The sequence below is a fragment of the Sorex fumeus genome, unplaced genomic scaffold (genome assembly GCF_029834395.1).
Source record: "Sorex fumeus unplaced genomic scaffold, SorFum_2.1 ptg000128l, whole genome shotgun sequence".
Classification (NCBI taxonomy): Eukaryota; Metazoa; Chordata; class Mammalia; order Eulipotyphla; family Soricidae; genus Sorex; species Sorex fumeus.
Window position 1 is genome coordinate 10,009,794 of NW_026606185.1, and position 18,337 is coordinate 10,028,130.

An 18,337-nucleotide genomic window follows, 5' to 3' on the forward strand; every position below is an offset into this window, starting at 1 on the left:
GGCTAAGGGGCTGGAGATAGACCCAGGGTGTACGGCCTCATCCCCCCACAGCTCCTGCTGCCCCCTCTAGCTGGCCTTCACAGGGGAGCCCTGAGCCACCCACTGTCTTCCTGCAGAGCCCAAGGTGGGTGGCAGCAGGCCAGCTGTCTGCCTAGAGCTCTCTGGGTCAAAGACCCAGGGTGAGCACCAGCTAAGCTCAGGCCATCACTGAGTCTGCTCTTGTCGGATAAACCCACCTCCATCAGATGACTGATTCTTCACCACAAGCAGACATGTGACACAGCACAGGCCTATTTCCTGGTTGGCCGGGAGGATGGGGCAGTCCCTAGGGTGGCACCTGTCCTTGCCTTTCAGTGTCAGATCATCCAGTCTATCGGTTACAGCCCTCGTTAGCTTGAGCCTGTGTAAGCCTCTGTGTGAGCCTGATGGGCCTTTCCTCACTCTTTGCAGCCTAACAAGGTCAGGAGTGAAATGAAAGAGATGCGACTGCTGTGTGCGGAGGACGAGCAGGGCCGAACCTGCTGGCTGACAGCCTTCAGACTCATCAAGGTACCTCGTCCCGCCCCATGGCCACATGGATTGGCCATCGTCATCCACTCTCTGTGATGGGTGGGAGTGGGACACTCCCAGCTGCTCTCAGGGCTCATCTCAGGGTCTGTACTAAGGAGTCACTCCTGGCGATGCTCAGGGAACAGGGTAAACCTGCATCCCCAGGCTGGCTGCATGCACGGCCGTACAGCCAGGGACAGAGGCACTTCCTACCTCAGCATCACTGCGTTTAGCTTGGGGTGGGCGTCCCCAGCCTCCTCGCTCGATGCTAGAAGCTCCCCACACCCGCTATGCCCACCAACATTATCAGGGAATATTCCAAACACCAGCAAGGATCAGCACTTGGGAGATGAGGGATGGAGTAGACAAATAAGCCAGCATCATTCTCCTCAGGAGCCTTAGTTAGTCTCATGGCAAGCTTCAGACCTGTTTCCTGAAAAGACAGTATTATGAGATGAATATCACCAACTGTATCACTTACTGGGGGCCCAAGGGGGAGAGTGTCTTCTGACAGTAAGGTCTGAGCAAAGTCCGTTGCATGGAGCCTTGTATGGGATAGTGCTCTTGGGTGACAATTTCTTAGTTATTGCCTTTGTTGACTGGGAGCATGAAGTAAAATATGTTCGATTGCCTCAAAAAAATGGTTTGGCACAATCTTACCACAAGCTGACGTTCTGGTTGTGTGTAAAGTTCTTGCACGTAGCAAGTTACATGACCAGGACGGACACAGCTGAAATCTGGAATTGGGGCAGAGATGATCAGGGTGGCAGACACGGGCCTGGTCTAGGAAACCTGCAGAAACGCGTCCCCTCTTCCCCTGTCAGTCTCGCTGAAACTTGAAGCTAGTCAGAGATTCAGGATGTAGTCATAGAAAAGGGTGGTCTGGTGGGTAGGTGGAGGCTAAGCCCAGAGCTTCCCTGGAGATGCCATGGCCAGACTGTAGGGACAGACAGGCTGACCGCATGCCCCTGACCCAGAAGCTTGCTTTGATTTCTGCCATAGATAAAGTGAAAAAGGATTAGAAAGAAAGCTTCATGATTTCACAGTAAAAGATTTACCTGAGCACTACTTAGGGGCCACACTCTCCCCGCCAAAGGAAACAAAAATTGTGTATAACATATATAGAAAAGATGCTGTGTGTTGGAATTGAAATACACATTCATATTTGTGTTGTATGTGTCAATACTGAAATATAGGAGAAAATTCAGGATCTGTCGTGGAAAGCAGCCATGCAAACCAGGGGACTGTGGGTAGGGAAATGTATATGTGTGAAGTTTTTTTTTTTTTTATCTGCAAATACACAGTCTCTTGGAAAAAATCAGAAAAGAAAAGGGGTAGCATGCTGTAGGGAACTGCACATTTTATTATTTCGGACAACACATAGTAAATCTAGTTGACAAGATCCTAGCAAGTATTTCCTGAGTAAAAGTGGGTGGGTATCTTCTTTCTGCTGTTGTTTAACAAGAACAGTCTAAGAAAGGGACGAGAGTAGAGCTGGTGATGATGATGGGCATGACCATTAGCTGATATACTGTGGAATATCATGAACAGTGTTGGACTCTGCTGTGGGCAGGTGTTCTTCCTCCCTTTACACCTGCAGCTTCATCTCCTCGCGGAAGCTTTGTAACATGCATGTTATGCCCATGTGCATACTTCGTTTGGCAACTAGTATGTGGCAGGGTCCAGAATTTTGTTTCCAGGACCTCATTTCTAGCTGCCCCGCCAGCCATTGGAAGGCAGACCCCACCCACTTCTGTACGCGGTTCCGCTTCCCCATAGCCACTGTGCATGTCGCACCTTGCATTCCGTGAGCCGATTTTCTTATATCCTAAAGCTCCTTTTCTAAACAGGAGCCTGAATCTAATGACCATCGTAGTGGCCAGCACCAGGCACCAGGACTTGGTTGGTCCTGAGTGGACTGTGATGACAGTATTCTGCTGTCTCTGCATCTCTCATCACTCCCTGAGAAGGCAGGCAAACTGTCAGGCAAAAAAACTCCTTGCAGCTTTCCAAGGGTCAATCCTTCCCCGTGATGGCACCTTAGTCTTGGCCAGAGAAGAGCATGCGTTGTAGACGATGGTGTGTGTGCTGCTCTTCCCCCAACTGACTCCAGAATGGGGGAGCAGTTTTGTGTGTATATTGGGGAGCACTGGGGGTTATTCTAGGGTGAACCTTGGAAGCAAGCTTGCCCCTTTTTCCTGAGCACTGCAGTGGGGAGGCCTTTCTGAGATGGGAGCACAGCTTCAGTTTGGCTTCAGCCTCCTCTTGGCAAGCACCAATGGGAACCAAGGGGCCTGCCTGGCCCATTCTCTGCCCAGTTATGTCTGTAATCCTGGACATGATGCTTTCTTGGGTCTTGCCTGGTTCCCTGCCCCTTCCTCAGGCCTCCTGCTTTGCGGCATCCTATCAGGCTGCACCTTCAGCTCTGTCCTGCCTCAATGGTTGCAGGCCTCCCAGTGGCCCAGCGAGCTGGCATTACCAGCTCTGACAAGGGTCTCTGCACGTCACCTTCCCCAGCTCTCATCACAGTGCTGTCCTCTACTCTCATAAAGAATAGTGCTCAGTTAGTGCTGACTGGATCAGAGCCATGGTGTCATGCACAATGGAATGCTGTGTAGCTCTAAGAGAGAACAGAATCATGCCATTCACAGGAACAGGGAAGGAACTGTCACAGAATAGAGTCTGTGGAAAGGAAAGGGGCAGATGCAGAGTCATCTCTCGAGTGTGTGGGACTTTAAGATGCCCACAGGTGACCAGCAGAGGGCCAAAGGCAGCCTAGTAGGAGAGCTGATCTTCATGACCAACGGGAGAGTGCGGGGCTCCTTGGGAGAAGGAAGAGAGCACTATTGATGGGTGTGTTGTTAGAATTATGTGCATAAGAAATCGCTACTAAAAGAATTGTAAACTATAGAAATCTCAATTTCAAATTGAGATTTTAAAAATGAAAAACAAATGAGACAAAGACTGGAGCATTTCCATAACTATGGCATAGGGCATTAAGCCATCAGAAAGCAAGTTTATAACATTAAAGACATGGTCACCTATTGATGTTTCCTGCTCTATGGCACGTTTATATCTCCCATTGTCCAAACTAAACTTGTCTGATCCAGGAGACTGTCCGGCCTTGGGGGCTTTATTAGGAACGGGATCAGCAACTGCTTGATGCTCAGGACGTGAGTAAGAGCAGAAGCCCCCTGAGGCCCGCTGTCTGGCTTAGGTCTTTCTTTTCTGACATCTGATCCCTTCTATGTTTGGGGTGTCTGGGAAATGTGGACTCATCCTGAGGATGTCCTGAGGGGCTCTGGGCAGCCGGGTCTGCTGAACCCCCGAGAGCCCTGGCCTTCCGTCTCACGGTGGGTTTTGCCAGCACAGAGCAGGCGCTGCCCTGCATTCCCGTTGTATGGGTGTCAGGAATGCAGGGGTGACCTGCCTCTCCGCTCTAGCCCTGCGGGTGCTCTAGCCACAGTCATGTGCTTATCTACAAGAACACAGATCATTCTTCATGCCATGGCCAGCATCAGCCTAATGTTCAGCTTCCTACTATCCTTATACCCCGTGTTGTTTCCATGTGGTGGGTGGTGGTAAAGTAGAACCTCAGGCTTCAGATTGTGGAAAAATCCCATTGCTTTTTTTTTTTTCCAGAGGAGCAACTGGATTTTAATTCATCTTTGTCATTTTTTTCCTTTTAAGTGACAGCACAAGGGTGCTTTCTTTGCTGTTCTTTTATTGGGGTGGGGGTATACTTGGACCTGGCAGTGCTTGGGGCCACCAGGGCTGTCTGTGACAGTGCTCAAGAAGGAGGCAGGTGGCCATGGTGTCAGGGATCAAACTCAGGGTCTCATGCATGCTAGGCATGTGCTCCATCCTTTCATCTCTCTCTCTCTCTCTCTCTCTCTCTCTCTCTCTCTCTCTCTCTCTCTCTCGTCCTTCAGCTACAGTTACTTTAAAAATAATTAACTCTTAGCTTGAGCATACATTAACTCAAAGCTTGAGCATGGTGGAGCTCAGCTTTCTAGACGCTCTCAGGGAATGAAGCTAGCAGGTAATACCTGCTTTCATTTCTCACTTTCCTAATGTTTATTACACAGCTTTGTAGATATCCATTCTCTGCTGTCCCCGAAGCACTTCCCTTTACCTTAAGCCTCTAGAGGAATGCTGTCAGGTTCTCTCAGGCTGTTCCCAGAGGGGGGTGCTGCATTACTGCTGCAGGAGTCTAGAGCAGACCCTGGCTTCCGTCCTAAACAACCTGACTTTGGAAAGGCAATAAAAAGGCAATTCAGCAAGACCTTTGTCCAAGGAGAAAATTGGGCCTCCTGCACAGACACTGTCGAGACAAATACTTGTGTGTCTGGAGGGAAGGGGGTGCCCAGTGCTTCAGGGAGGAGTGTCACCATTGGCTGGAGGTGGGGGTGGAGAGGTTGTGCAGAGTGGAGTCTCAGGCCAGGTGCCCTCCTACAGCGTCACGTGTCATCCAGAGAGGGGGTAGGGGTGGAGGGCAAAGGCAGAGGGAGTGCTCCCAAGGGATCCGCCCCTCAGGCACTTCACTGCCAAGGCTGCCTCGGGGTCCTGATGGCTGCAGGTCTGGACAGCCTTGTCCTGCTCCTCGGCAGAGTGGAGCCAGTCACTACAGGACGCTTTCCAGAACTCTGGTCTTGTGCTTGGAGAAGAATCCATCCTTTTATCTGATGGGTCCTCTTTTCTAACTCTTGCAGTTTCCTCTTCTTTAAATGCATCTGTTCTAAGAGGCAGGATCTTGGTTAATTTGGGGTTTATATATTAATGGTCTTATTTGGAAAATTAACTGCCAAGTTTTTATAACATGCAAAGACTGCTTTCCCCACATTTATTCTCTCGTAAACTATAGAAGTATGAAAATTACTGATTTACACCTTTATTTTTATTTTTATGTAGGAGTACTGCTATTTATTCAGCCACTGATCAGCTGATTGAATTGGGCATGAACTCCACCAACACCTTTTTTTAGATATTCTCAAATATAGTGCTTCTCAGTTTTTTCCTCCTTTTTCCCCAAGAAAACTCATTAATACGTGGAACAGATGAAAATTTTTTACAAATTATGTGGTGAAGACGATTGTCATTGATTGCAAATAATTCCCAATCTTAGCAGCTGTAACGGTAAAGCCTCCCTGATTATGCTGGGCACCAGCTGGTGAAGCTGCCGCTTCCTGGGTGCTAGTCTCTAGTGAGATAGGGAGGGAGGGGAGGCCAGGTGGGCACAGCCACAGTTAGGGGACATGACATCCAGGCTCTGTTCCCAGTCACGAGGCCGGACTGGGCATACACCCCTCCCAGCCACAGACACCAGGAACATGTGATTCCCTGCTTGGCCGGAAATGAAGAAGGAGAAACTTTTGGCAGGCTGTCCAGTGGTTACCATGCACTGTGTAGTTTAAATATTTGTTCAGACCACGCATGTATGGCCGTCAGAACAGCTCTCTGTTCTGAAGTGGTTTGGAATGCGAACCCTGCCTGCACAGGACTTCTGGGGTACATTGCCCTCGGAGGATCTGGTCACACCTGGCGTCTTAAGTGGACGTTGGGGAAGCCAAAGGGACAGCACAGTAGGTAAGATGTTTGCATGTTCCTGATCTAGGTGGAGTTCCGGGCTCCCCATAGAGCCCTCATGCCCACCGGGAGTGATCCCCCAGTGCAAAGTCAGGACACTGGCTTTGGACACTGCCAGGAGTGGCCCCAAAACAAAACCATGAAAGTGGGCCTTGCCCCCCGATATGCAGATCACTGGGATTCCCTTTCAGTACCTCCATACTGCAGAGCTCCCTGCTCAGCTCCCCCACTACAGCACATCTTCAGCCAGTCTGCTCCTGTGCCGAGCCCAGGAGTGCAGACCATTCGCTTAGCAGTGACCCTAAGCTATTGTGCTATCTTTGCTCAAAAATAAATTTATATCTTCTCTCCCTGAAGAGCATAATGATTAAATGCTTGATTAGTTCCAAGGTAAAGGAATTGGCCTGTTTCTGTTACTTATGTTAGTGTACCATCTTGAAGCGGAGTGGAGGGGTTTGTTTAACTTGGCAAACATTGACTTTGTTCTAAAAGCTGCCACTTTGCTTAATGTGGAAACATGTGTGCACTCTCTTACCAACAGAAGCAAAACAACAGCTGCCACCTTTTTCCTCATTTTGTGGGAATATCACATTCAATTGGATGTGAATAAGAAATGAGAAGCTTTGCAAAACAAAAATACAGAACATTCTTCTGTTGTCATCTTTCTTTGAATCACCAGAAGAAAGTATAAAGTAAACAAAATAAAATATAGTAGGGACAAGAGAGATAGAACAGTGGGTAGGGCGCTTGCCTTGGAGGCAGTTGACCTAGGTTTGATCCCCAGCACCACATATGATCCCCCAAGTAATCCTAGCATAACTGAGAATGACCCTAAAACCATTTATTTTTCCTGTCCATGATGGGAGTAGTGGGCTGGTATATAAACGTGATGAAGAGTGGATGCAGGAGGGAGCCTAAGTGTGAGGTGCCTGCCTTGCCTGGTGAGAACGGCCCCCACACCTTGCCTGTCCAGGCACGAGCCTAGTGACTCTGCCTGTTGAGCTGCTGCCTTTGACCTCTGCATGCGCACCAGGATGGAGTCCAGCCCTCAGCAGCACTAACGGAGAAATGTGAGCAGCCCCAGGGAGCATGGGAGCAGCAGGAGACTTGAGACAGTGTGTCACAGAACCAGCAGGAAAGGGTGTGCTTGTCGCAATAGGCACCAGAGTAGGGTATGAGCTGCATCTAACCGTCCACAAGCACTGGAGCCAGGACCACAGCCACATCACCACCAAAGGGAAAGGGCGATTGAATGCAATATTTTTAGAGTACAAAAGAGGAACGGCCAGCACCAGGGGTGGGGTACAGTGGGTAATGTGCTTACTGTACACACCGCCAATCCAGTTTCCATCCCCAGCACCACATCTGGTCCCCCAGCCCAGGAGTGGTTCCTCAGCACACAACCAGGAGTAAGCCCAAGAGCAGTACAGAAGAAAACCTGAAATTTTTTTGAGTTGAATAATTATAAAAATTGACAAGTTGCAACTAATGTAAAATGTATAAACCAAATATCTTGATTAGAAAAAAAATGACTCAAAATCAGCCACCTACCACTTTCAGAATGTTAAAAAGTTGCAGTTAAGCCTAAAGGATGAAAAAAAATATATCTATATACACAGGGTTTTCTTTATGTGCTCAAGACCAACTGCAGTTTCCCTCATTCATTACAAAGATTCAGAGCTCGACTCGGCCAGCACACAGTAAAAGGAGACAGATTAATGGTGCCAAGAAGTGGCTTCAAGGATTAGAAAACTTTGTGGCAGGTGGTAATGCAGGCTCTGATCCCCAGCGTGGCTGAAGGGCCTTGCATACAGCCAACTGGGGTCCCTTCCTTGTCACCACATATGCTCCCCAAGTGCTGGGAGTGATCCCTGAGCACTGTCAGGTGTGGCCCAGAAAACAAACCATCAGAAGTAACCCCTGAGAACTAGGTGTAGCAATGAGTGAAAGACAGCTGCAGGATTACAGTAGCCTCAGGGAAGTTCCCCCAAGGCCCGGCACTGGGCACCTGGCATTCCTCTGTCGGGGTCATGTGAATCGCCTTTATCTCCCGCTTGCCCTTCAGCAGAACACAGAGTCCTGCCAAGCAGAGAAGTTTCCTTGACTGCTGGTGTCCATCATTCTTCTGGGGCCCAGCCACATAGTGAGTGCTGTTCTCCAGACCCTGGAGGGCAGGCAGACTGCGAGAGATGAGTAGAGACAGCTCCAAGCAGCACCAGCCCGTAGCCGGGGACCACGTGACCTGCTGGGACCCAGGAGCCAGCAGATTCTTACTCCACTGAACATTTCACAGGCTCACAGTCTCCCTCCCAGGGCAGAATGATAGATGTCTCCATAGATCTATAAGTAGTGTGTGTATAGTTACATGATATATCTGTATATGCTTACAAATGTGGCTAGAACAATAACACAGAGGGGCTGGAGCAATAGCACAGCAGGTAGGACGTTTGCCTTGCATGCGGCCAACCTGGGTTCGATTCCACTGTCCCTCTTGGAGGGCCCTGCAAGCTACCAAGAGTGTCCCACCTGCATGACAGAGCCTGGCAAGCTACCTGTGGCGTATTTGATATGCCAAACACAGTAGCAAGTCTCACAATGGAGACATTACTGGTGCCCACTGGAGCAAATCGATGAACAGTGGGACAACAGTGCTATGCATACACATGTGCTATTATTGCATAGTTTTAAACTTTGTATGTATTGTCTCAGTATGCTTTTCTGCTGATAATGTTCCTAATCCAGCTTGTCCAGCATCATCAGTTTGTTTAGCAGTTTTCATTTAGGGCATGTATGATTTTTCTCTTTTTGTCTTTGTTTACCTCTTTTTTTTGCATTTTATGTTCAGAGCTTCCCTCTTTTATAAGTATAATTATTTTAGTTATGATTATCTTCATTGTGTAGTTGGAGTAATCATCATAAATCAGTGACTTCACCATGGCCGTGCCTTGGGGTTAGTTAGTGCTAAGTTGACCACTTACTGTTGGCTCTCAGCTCTGCCCCGCCCCGCCCCTTCTCTCCCCTGTCTCTTGTTCTCTCCTCAGCCCCTCTCCATAAAATATCTTTATTTTGAGCCCCTGTTACCTATTGTATATGCACTCTTTGGCCATTTATAGTGGCTACCTTAGAGATTGTAGGCACATGTTTAACTTAGTAAAATCTCATGATTTAGCACTTCCACCATCTTCTGGGTGCACATATACAGATGCTCATCTCATCACCCCTTTGTGAATATCGATTCCTCCGCCCCTCTCGGAGAGCCCGGCAAGCTACCGAGAGTATTTGATATGCCAGACACAGTAACAACAAAGTCTCCAATGGAGACGTTACTGGGCCCGCTCGAGCAAATCGACGATCAACGGGAGGGCCTTTACCTTTACCTTTACATATTTTAAGCCACTTGGCTTTTTAAAATTATATTGTATCAACTTTTATTGTCACTCCTACCACCATATGTACACTTAATTCTTTGCTAATATTGTATTTCCCTCCTTATCCAGAACTGCCCTGAGCAGTTATTTAGTGTTGGCTTGCTGCTGATAAAATCTCCTTTGACTTCATTTTTTGGGAAGTAACTCTTCACTGATTAGAAGATCCCTGGTAGTTATTTCTTTCTGACGGTCACCCAGCCCATCATCCTCTAACTCTCATTGTTTCTATAAAAAGCCATCAGAGTCCTGCCATTGCTTCTGGGGAGGTATTGTGTGTTTTCTCATCTGCTTTTAACTTTTCCTGGTTTTGCCATTCTTTCCATGGTGTGCCTATGGGGTAGGGTCTTTTGATTCTTGATTCTGTGACTTCTTAAGTATTTCTTTTGTTTTCATTCTAATCTCATGAAAGTGCGGTTGTACCTAAATTAGAGGTTTTCAGCCTTTTGTTTTATGTAGAAATAAGTGCCAACTGTAGAACCTAGAGCTGGAACCGAATTTACATTCCATAATGGGAAATGAGGAGGAAGACACAATCCTCTTGGCTTTTGTTGTCTCTTTCTGATACTTTTTTAAATCTTTTTCATGTGGTTTGAGTGGATCATTAAGAAATGTAATTGGGGTGTTGAAAGTACCCAATTTGCAGAACCCTTAGGCTTTATTGTCAGAGTAGAAACAAAACAAAACAGAACAAACAAATAATGAAAACACAGTGGCTGAGTTGGTCAGGAGCTTAGGAGCACTGGTATGGGAATGGACTGCATACAGCTGCATACAGTGGGATCATGCATGCTAAACTTAACAACCTAAAGAAACTAAAGAAACTTCCCTTATCTAGATTCAGTTCCATTTGTGAAATGAAGGTAAGTGTACAAGTTTCATAAAATGGAAAGAATTCAGTCGTAGAAGGTCTTGGCAGCATTTAATAATATTCATTGATATTCCTGGTTTTTCATTAGTCTTCTTTCTGTCCTGTTCATTCCTCTGTACACCTAGAACCCCTGTACGACCAATCACCTGCTGTCCGCTCTGCCCAGGCAGTTTTGATAGAGCTGAGAGTGCTGTGCTGGGTGCTTGTTCTGTAGCCCAGGAGGTCGCCAGCAGGCTATTGTCATTTGGTCCCCATGGGTGTGCCAGCGCTGCGCCCTTGTCACTGACTCTGACTTTCTTCCTCAGTATGGAATGCTCCTTTACCAGAACTACAGAATCCCGCAGCAGAGGAGACCCCCTGGCTCCCCCTTCTCAGCCCCGGTGGTAAGTAAATCTGCAGTCTCGCCACTACATCCATGTGCATTCGCCCGAGGAAGCTGAAAGAACGTGTGTATTTCAGAGGGACCACTGTGGGGGTTTAGTATGCCATCTAGTATACCATCTGGGGCAGATTCCCATGCCCGCCTTCCTCCGCATCCCTGCGCCACCCCCACGGACTCAGGAACTCCAGTGGCTGCTAGAGGTTCTGCTAAGGAGCCACCTTGCTCATTTTTGGCTTTTGTCCCTTTTAGCCATGAAATCCTTATGCTCTTGACCATTTTGTTTGAGTCCTTAATATGGATTTAGCGATTATAATTCATCCTCTATGTTCTTTTTTTAAAAAATATTTATAAGATTTGTGGTTTATAAAGTCGTTCAGAAAACAGTTGTTTCAGGCATTTAGTGTCCCAACACCCATCACACGGTGTGACCTACACCCACCATTATCTCAGTCTCCTACCCACCCCCGAAGCCTGATCTCTTGGCAGGCACTAAATCAGTATTTCATACTACATGTTACAACAAAATGGCAGACAGAATTACCATTATCTTTTCAGTAGAAGAAAATTTGTGAGAATTGTTCTGTCTCACGGTGGAGTTATTAAAGCATTGTCTAAGGGCTGACTAAGCTTGTTGCTGCCAGTTGAGCCTCTTATTGTTTCTGTTTAAGGAGCTTGGTTGACTTCCACGCTACCTTCCCATCTAGTTTGGTGTGCTCCTGCTGGCCTGCAGTGCTGGGGAATCTGGAGGTTTTGCATGGCCATCAATGCAGCCACACGTTCCTGGTGCTCCAGGGTCTGTAGAGCTGGGACGATTCTCCACCCACACTTTGGCCCGAGGGTGACCTGGCATCTGCTTGCTAGGATGTACTGTTCTTCCTGAAGGTTCAGAAACACCATCCTCTCCAACAGAATTCCACTAGAGTCTTTTCCTTTGAGATGTAATATTAGGCCATGGTGTGTTGAAGAACCAGATGCCTAGAGAGACCTGGGTTCGACATTTCTGCTTCCGATGTGTTTTAGCACAAGTTGCTGTCCATGAGAAGGACCACAGGACCCACATCCTGCCAGCATTTGTAGTCTCAGTTCCACAGTTTTGGAAACTGAAGTAATTGGCCGGTTTCTTATTCTTGAAATAATCCAAAGCCATCTTTAGCTAAAGAGTCTTCAGTCACTGCATTTCCAACTTGAACCTAGTTGCAATACACAGTAAGGGCACTTTCCAGCTGTTCCTCCAGACTTTACGACTATTTTCTCTCAGAATCCCCTGTCTGCTGCAGTGGCTTGCAAGGACATCATAAGAACACCATGTCTCTCCTTTCCAGCGCAGTGTCTCGGAGAACTCCCTGGTGGCCATGGATTTCTCCGGCCAGACAGGAAGAGTGATTGAGAATCCAGCGGAAGCTCAGAGCGCAGCCCTGGAAGAAGGCCATGCCTGGAGGGTGAGATGTGGCCCTAGACCACGACAGGCCTGCCCAGGCGGCAGCTCTGTTACCCGGATGACTGTCTCTGTGGATGCTGGCAAGGGGGAGTGGGGGGGCAGGGGGAAGGAATACGGGCATCTGAGCTCTCCTGCAGGAAACCACATCCCCACACTCAGCTGTGCATACTGCCTCGTCCCACAGACTCTCTGCAGAGGGAGCAGGAGAGAGTGACTGACGCGGCCTCCTGCTGCTGAGTGTCAACCCTCAGACGCTTTGTCTGGTGGGGCCTAGACAGCCAGCATCCACACCACAGCTCAGCCAGTAGCTTTGGACAGTCTCTGCATTTTTCACTCTCTTACTCTCAGTCTCTAGCCAGAAATAATGTTACCCAACATCCAAACAAGCTTTTAGATTTTAAGAAAGTTTAAGAAACACAAACCCTCAGCTCCGGCTCGAAAAATATATTTCAGCTTCTATGTGAGTGGATCCAAGCACTGATGCTGTATAGTAACTAGCATTGGAGATCTTCTGAGTTTATGGAAAGCTCATCCTCTTCTCCACTATGCAGTTTCAGCATTTCATTATGTATCTTCTGTATGAGCCAGTGTCTGTTTATCACTGGGACCATTCAGATTGCTCAAAGACACTTTTCTGCACGTTTGGTTGTTCTGTAGAGGCTCCCTGTGGGTTTGGGAACTTTTGCAGTGTTCCTGGCAATGCTTGACCTGGCAGTGTGACCTAATGGTTCCAGGCTTGGCTTATTCAGGCTCTGTGGCACTGGGCCATCAGTGCCCACTCTGAAATATTTGTGAGCCACCAAGGCTTCACCCAGTGGCACATGGGGGGCCGGTTTAGGCATCACCTCATGAATGACAGGCATGACTCCACTACTTAAGCTGTCCCCACAGCTCTCATTTCTGTTTCTGACAACTGTCAGTCATGAGCTTCTGTCCCATGTCATCAGGAAAGGGACTCGGGCAGCTCCATCATCTTTAGGGCCTGTCGTCTTGGGAAATTTATCTCCCACTACCCCAACCTGCTACCCTGAGGCATGAGTTTGTGTTGGTGACTTGTGGGGTGTCAGTCTGCTATCTGTAGTGCTAACATGGGGATTTCTTTTGCAGAAGCGAAGCACGCGGATGAATATCCTAAGTAGCCAAAGTCCCCTCCACCCTTCTACCTTAAGCACAGGTAAACACATTTGGGCTTGCTCTCTTTATGTAGACGATGCACACAACTCCCAGTACTTCCTGAGCGGTGACAGGTGTGACCATGGGATTTGGGGCCCCACTGTTGGCAGGTCAGCAGTAGATTCCAAGGACCCCTCTGCACAGGGACCAATATGCTTCTCCTCTTTTCTTCCACAGTGATTCACAAGACTCAGCACTGGTTCCACGGTAGGATCTCCAGGGAAGAGGCACACAGAATCGTTAAGCAGCAGGGGCTGGTCGATGGGTAAGTGCTGTGTTGGGAATTGCTGGGGGGTGCTTGTTCACTGGTGGGCTACCGGGGGCGGCGGGGGGAGCAGTTTGCAGGGGGAGGGGGTGGGTGCGTGCTGGAGGAGGCAAGTGAGGCAAGCTTTAAAGCCTCACATGAAAGAAGAGGCAATTTGGTTTGGAGATATCAGAGTTGTACAAGCTGGCATAGCTCAAATTTGGTAGAAAAGAAATTACATTCCATTTTTGACAACACAGCCTACAATTATTTTCTACCTCTGATGAGATTTTGAACAAGGAACACAGCTAGTCTTGATGAATAAGACAGATATATGTGTATATGTGGTTTTGAGGGTGTGTGTGTGTGTGTGTGTGTGTGTGTGTGTGTGTGTGTGTGTGTTTGTGAGCCACCAAGGCTTCACCCAGTGGCACACGTCCAACAGCCTTGCCTGGGATATTTGCTGGAGCTATCCCAGGGTACCAGATCAGGAGAGATAAGAGATCGGGGCTCACACATTGCCCTAGCCACCTTTGCATCACATTTGTTTGCATTCGGGGACCGTAGCAAGTGGCTGCTTCCCCTTAGCACGCCAGGGCTGGGCTCCGGCTATGCAGAGGTAGTTACCACAGCCCAGCGCTGCTGAACTTGCTGTGATCTTGGACACGTTCTGCTTTCATCCCCAGGCCCCTCCATTTCCTTTTCAAATGATTTTTTTTTTTAGCATCCAACCAAGGTGGAGGTCCACTATACCTTGGCCAGCACCAGAATGCCTGGATCCCTTGCCCTTTATTCCAATATCTCCCACTCTCCTCACCCTTAGATCCTGAAAAATGTTCTCTGGGACTGATTGATCATAAGGGAATGCAAATCGCAACAACAGTGAAGTTTCTATACTTCAGATGGCTAGAATGGAAACCTAAATGCTGGCAGGAATGTGGGAACAGAGAAACTCTAATTCTATGCTGCTCTGGATGAGTTCCATCAGATGCATCTGAAACACACTCCCAGAGAGCTGCTGAACTCAATTCATTTGACCTTTTTTAAAAAGCTTCATTATAGAAATTGTCAAATTTGCATGAGAGAAGAGTATAATAATCCACATTTATTCATACCTTTTTTCTACTATCCCCACCCTCCCTTCCTCCCTCCCTTCCTTTTGCCTCTTGTTAATCACTGGACTTTCCTATTACTTCTTGAGTGACTTATTTGGACCAAGCACTGACAGCATTTGATCTTGTGTGACAGATGCATTGAGTGTTCATCTCCCATTCTGTTACTTTATATTCCCCAGCTGAGTGTAATCTTTCTATGTCTGTCCCTCTTTCTGTCTCATTTCACTTAGCATGATACTTTCCATGTAGAACCACTTGTTTGCAAATTTCATGACTTAATCCTTTCTAACTGCTGCATAGTATTCCATTGCGTAGATGTACTAAAGTTTCTTGGGAACTCGAGTTTTTTCCAAATTTTGGCTATTGTGAACAGTGCAGCAATGAACATACAAGTGCAGATGCCATTTCAACTATGCTTTTTTGCCTCTCCGGGATATATCCCCACGAGTGGTATTACTGGGTCAAATGGGAACTCAGTTTCTAATTTTTTGAGAATCATCCATACTGTTTTCCAAAAGGGCTGAACCAGTTGGCATTCGCACCATCAGTGGAGGGTCCCCTTTCTCCCCACATCCACGCCAACACTGGTTGCTTTTGTTCTTTTGGATATGGGCCAGTTTCTGTGGTGTGAGATGTTATCTCATTATTGTTTTGATCCGCATCTCCCTGATGATTAGTGATGTACAGCATTTTCTTATGTGCCTTTTTTGCCTGAGGTAAGCACCTTTAAAGACATAAGGCTTGTGTCCCCTTTCTGATGCAAAGTGCAACTTCACTCTCAGCTTAACATGCTCTCACTCATAGTGAACTCGGGGTTCACTATGTGGTCATACATCCCATCACTGAATCTGTTAATTCTTTGCACTGGGTCATTCTTTGCTCCTGCAATCCTCAAAAGAATGCCAGGAGAATCATGCAGTTATGAAGCCAGAAAATGCTGGCACACAGCCTGAAAGCCATGAGCAAATGCCCTGCAGAGCAGCTGTCTAGAGTGCTGAATGCACAGATTTCAGTGCACTGCAGGAGAGAGCTGAGGCCACTGGTGACCCCCCCAGTCTTGCCTCAGTGGAGGAGAAGACCGCGCAGTATGTGACAGCATGACCTGGGCCAGTGGCCTATCCTGTCTGACCTTCCCATCTTCTAGAAGCAACTCTAAGGACAATGCTGCAGCCAGAAAGCGGTATTCAGACCATCTGGACTGGTACACCTAACGCACTTAAAGCCTTTAAAGGTTTAAAGATTTGGCAACTGTTTCTGGAGACTTATCTTAACCACCACCCCCGGATAAGTCTCAGGTTCAGCTCCTGGGTCATTAAATCGGCTACCAACCTGGAGTATAAGGGCAGATTTCAGATTTCAGATTTCACAAACTCTTGAGGTTGCAAACCACTTGTTTCTACTTTTGTGTAAGGATGGGCAGAAATAGAAACAAATAAGCTTTACTTCTATTTCAAGAGAGAAACAGAAGGATAAACAAAGCTTTACTTCTATTTCAAGAGAGAAACAGAAGGATAAACATTTCACCTATTTCCAGGAAAAATAATCCCGATAGTATCCCGATAGGGATTTCCACCTATTTCCAGGAAAAGTAATCCCGATAGTATCCTGATAGGAGATACTAGTTTTTTCATATTTTTGACTAGACTAGAACTAGAACCATGGAAATGAGTCATATAATTTAAAAAGTAGTATTAAAGTGATGAGAAAATAAATCAAATTCATTTATTATTTTTAAGACTGAAATAAATGAACTAAAATACATTAGAGAATACAAAGAATTACTTTAAGTTTATGTTTAATTGCCCAGAATATTCCTAAATAATCAAAAGGATTTTATGAAATATAAATTTTTAAAAAGAAATATAAATTCAGTAATCTTGCTAAATTACTATCAGCATTAATATTTTTCAAGTTGTTATTTGGGATAAAATAAACAGTGGGCTTAGACAGGTGGAAGCTTTTAGTAAGATTATAAAATTTTAAGTTATAAAATTCACTTATAAATGGATGGAAATGGAGAGCAGCATTCTGAATGAAATGAGTCAGAAGAAGCACAGGCATAGAATGACTGCACTCCTTGGTCAAATATAAAAAATGCTTAATGTGCTTAACCCTTCTTAAGGGCAAGGAGGATCAGTCTGTGGTTGGAAGCCTGCCTTAAGTGCTGGGGGAGAAGGCAGCTCTCCCAGAGAAGGGACCATTATGACAAAGGTAGTTGAAAATGATCACTCTGGATAGGAACTTCGTGCTGAAAATAGGTAAAGGAACAAACACCTCTCAGTATCTGTGTTGCCGACTATAGTGCCAGAAGGAGAGAGAGAGGACCAACGGAGGGAGAGAGGGAGGGAGAGAGAGAGAGAGAAAGCGAGAGAGACAGATCCAGAGAGAGACAGAGAGAGATAGAGAGAGACAGAGAGAGAGACAGAGAGTGCCTGCCATAGAGCCAGGCTTAGTGGTTAGTGACATTTCATCTTTGAAGATACATTTTAGTTTCAATATTGTGGAGTGTTTAGCCTACATTTTCTTCCATGTACCTTATGGACTCGTGTCTAAAGTTGAGGTCTATAATCCGTCTTGATCTGACTTTTGTGCATGATGTTAGATAGAGGTGTGAGTTTTTTTTTTTTTTTATATGTAGCTGTCCACTTTTTTCCAGCATCTTTTTTTAAAGAGGTGTTAAACATTGTTTAAAAAAATATGTACTTTTTGCTTCACTTCACATTCCTTGCTCCTTTATAAAAGACTAAATGATCCTATATTTGAGGGTGTGTGTCAGGATATTCAAATCTGTTCCATTGGTCTGCACGTCTTTATTCCAATACCATGCTGTTTTAATCACTGCAGCTTTGTAGTATGGTTTGAAGTTGGAGAAAGTAATACCTTTCATCTTCTTTTTCCAAGTATGGCTTTAGCTATTCGTGGAGGTTTATTGTTCCATATGAATTTCAGGAGTGTTTGATCAATTTCTTTGAAAAAATTTCATGGGAATTCTCACAGGGACCACACTGAATCTGTATAATGCTTTGAGGAGTATTGCCATTTTGACAGTGTTAATCCTCCCAATCTATGAGCAGCGGATGTGTTTCCATTTTCTTGCATCCTCTTTTATTTCTTGAAGTAGTGTTTTGTAGTTTTCCTTGAATAGGTCCTTTACCTTCTTAGTTAAGCAAATTCCAAAGTACTTGATTTTCTGAGGCATGATTATGAACAGGATTTTTTTTAACATCACTGTCTTCTCTTTCATCATTTGCATATAGGAAAGCCATAGGCTATTGGTATTAATTTTTAAACTGTCACTTTATTATATAAATCTATTGTTTCTAGGAGCTTTTTGGTAGAGGCTTTTGGGTTTTCTAAGTATAGTATCATGTCATCTTCAAATAGTGATAGCTTGGCTTCTTCCTTTCCTATCTGGATGCCTTTAATATTTTTTCTTCTCTAATTGCTATGGCAAGTGTACTTCCAGTACTATATTAAATAGAAATGGCAAGAGTGATCATTCTTGTATTGTCCCTAATATTAGAAGAAAGGCTTTTAATTTTTTCCTATTGAGA

At 46.1% G+C, this 18,337-nt stretch overlaps 1 protein-coding gene across 1 annotated transcript in view; it reads left to right on the forward strand.

Moving 5' to 3' along the window:
* Window positions 1-18,337, forward strand: part of GRB10 (growth factor receptor bound protein 10) — a 182,496-nt gene that overhangs the window by 152,787 nt on the left and 11,372 nt on the right. The window contains exons 11-15 of the mRNA XM_056137982.1: window positions 451-549; window positions 10,737-10,814; window positions 12,136-12,252; window positions 13,359-13,425; window positions 13,602-13,689. Of these exons, the coding sequence (XP_055993957.1) occupies window positions 451-549; window positions 10,737-10,814; window positions 12,136-12,252; window positions 13,359-13,425; window positions 13,602-13,689 (449 nt within the window). The remainder of the gene's footprint in view (window positions 1-450; window positions 550-10,736; window positions 10,815-12,135; window positions 12,253-13,358; window positions 13,426-13,601; window positions 13,690-18,337) is intronic.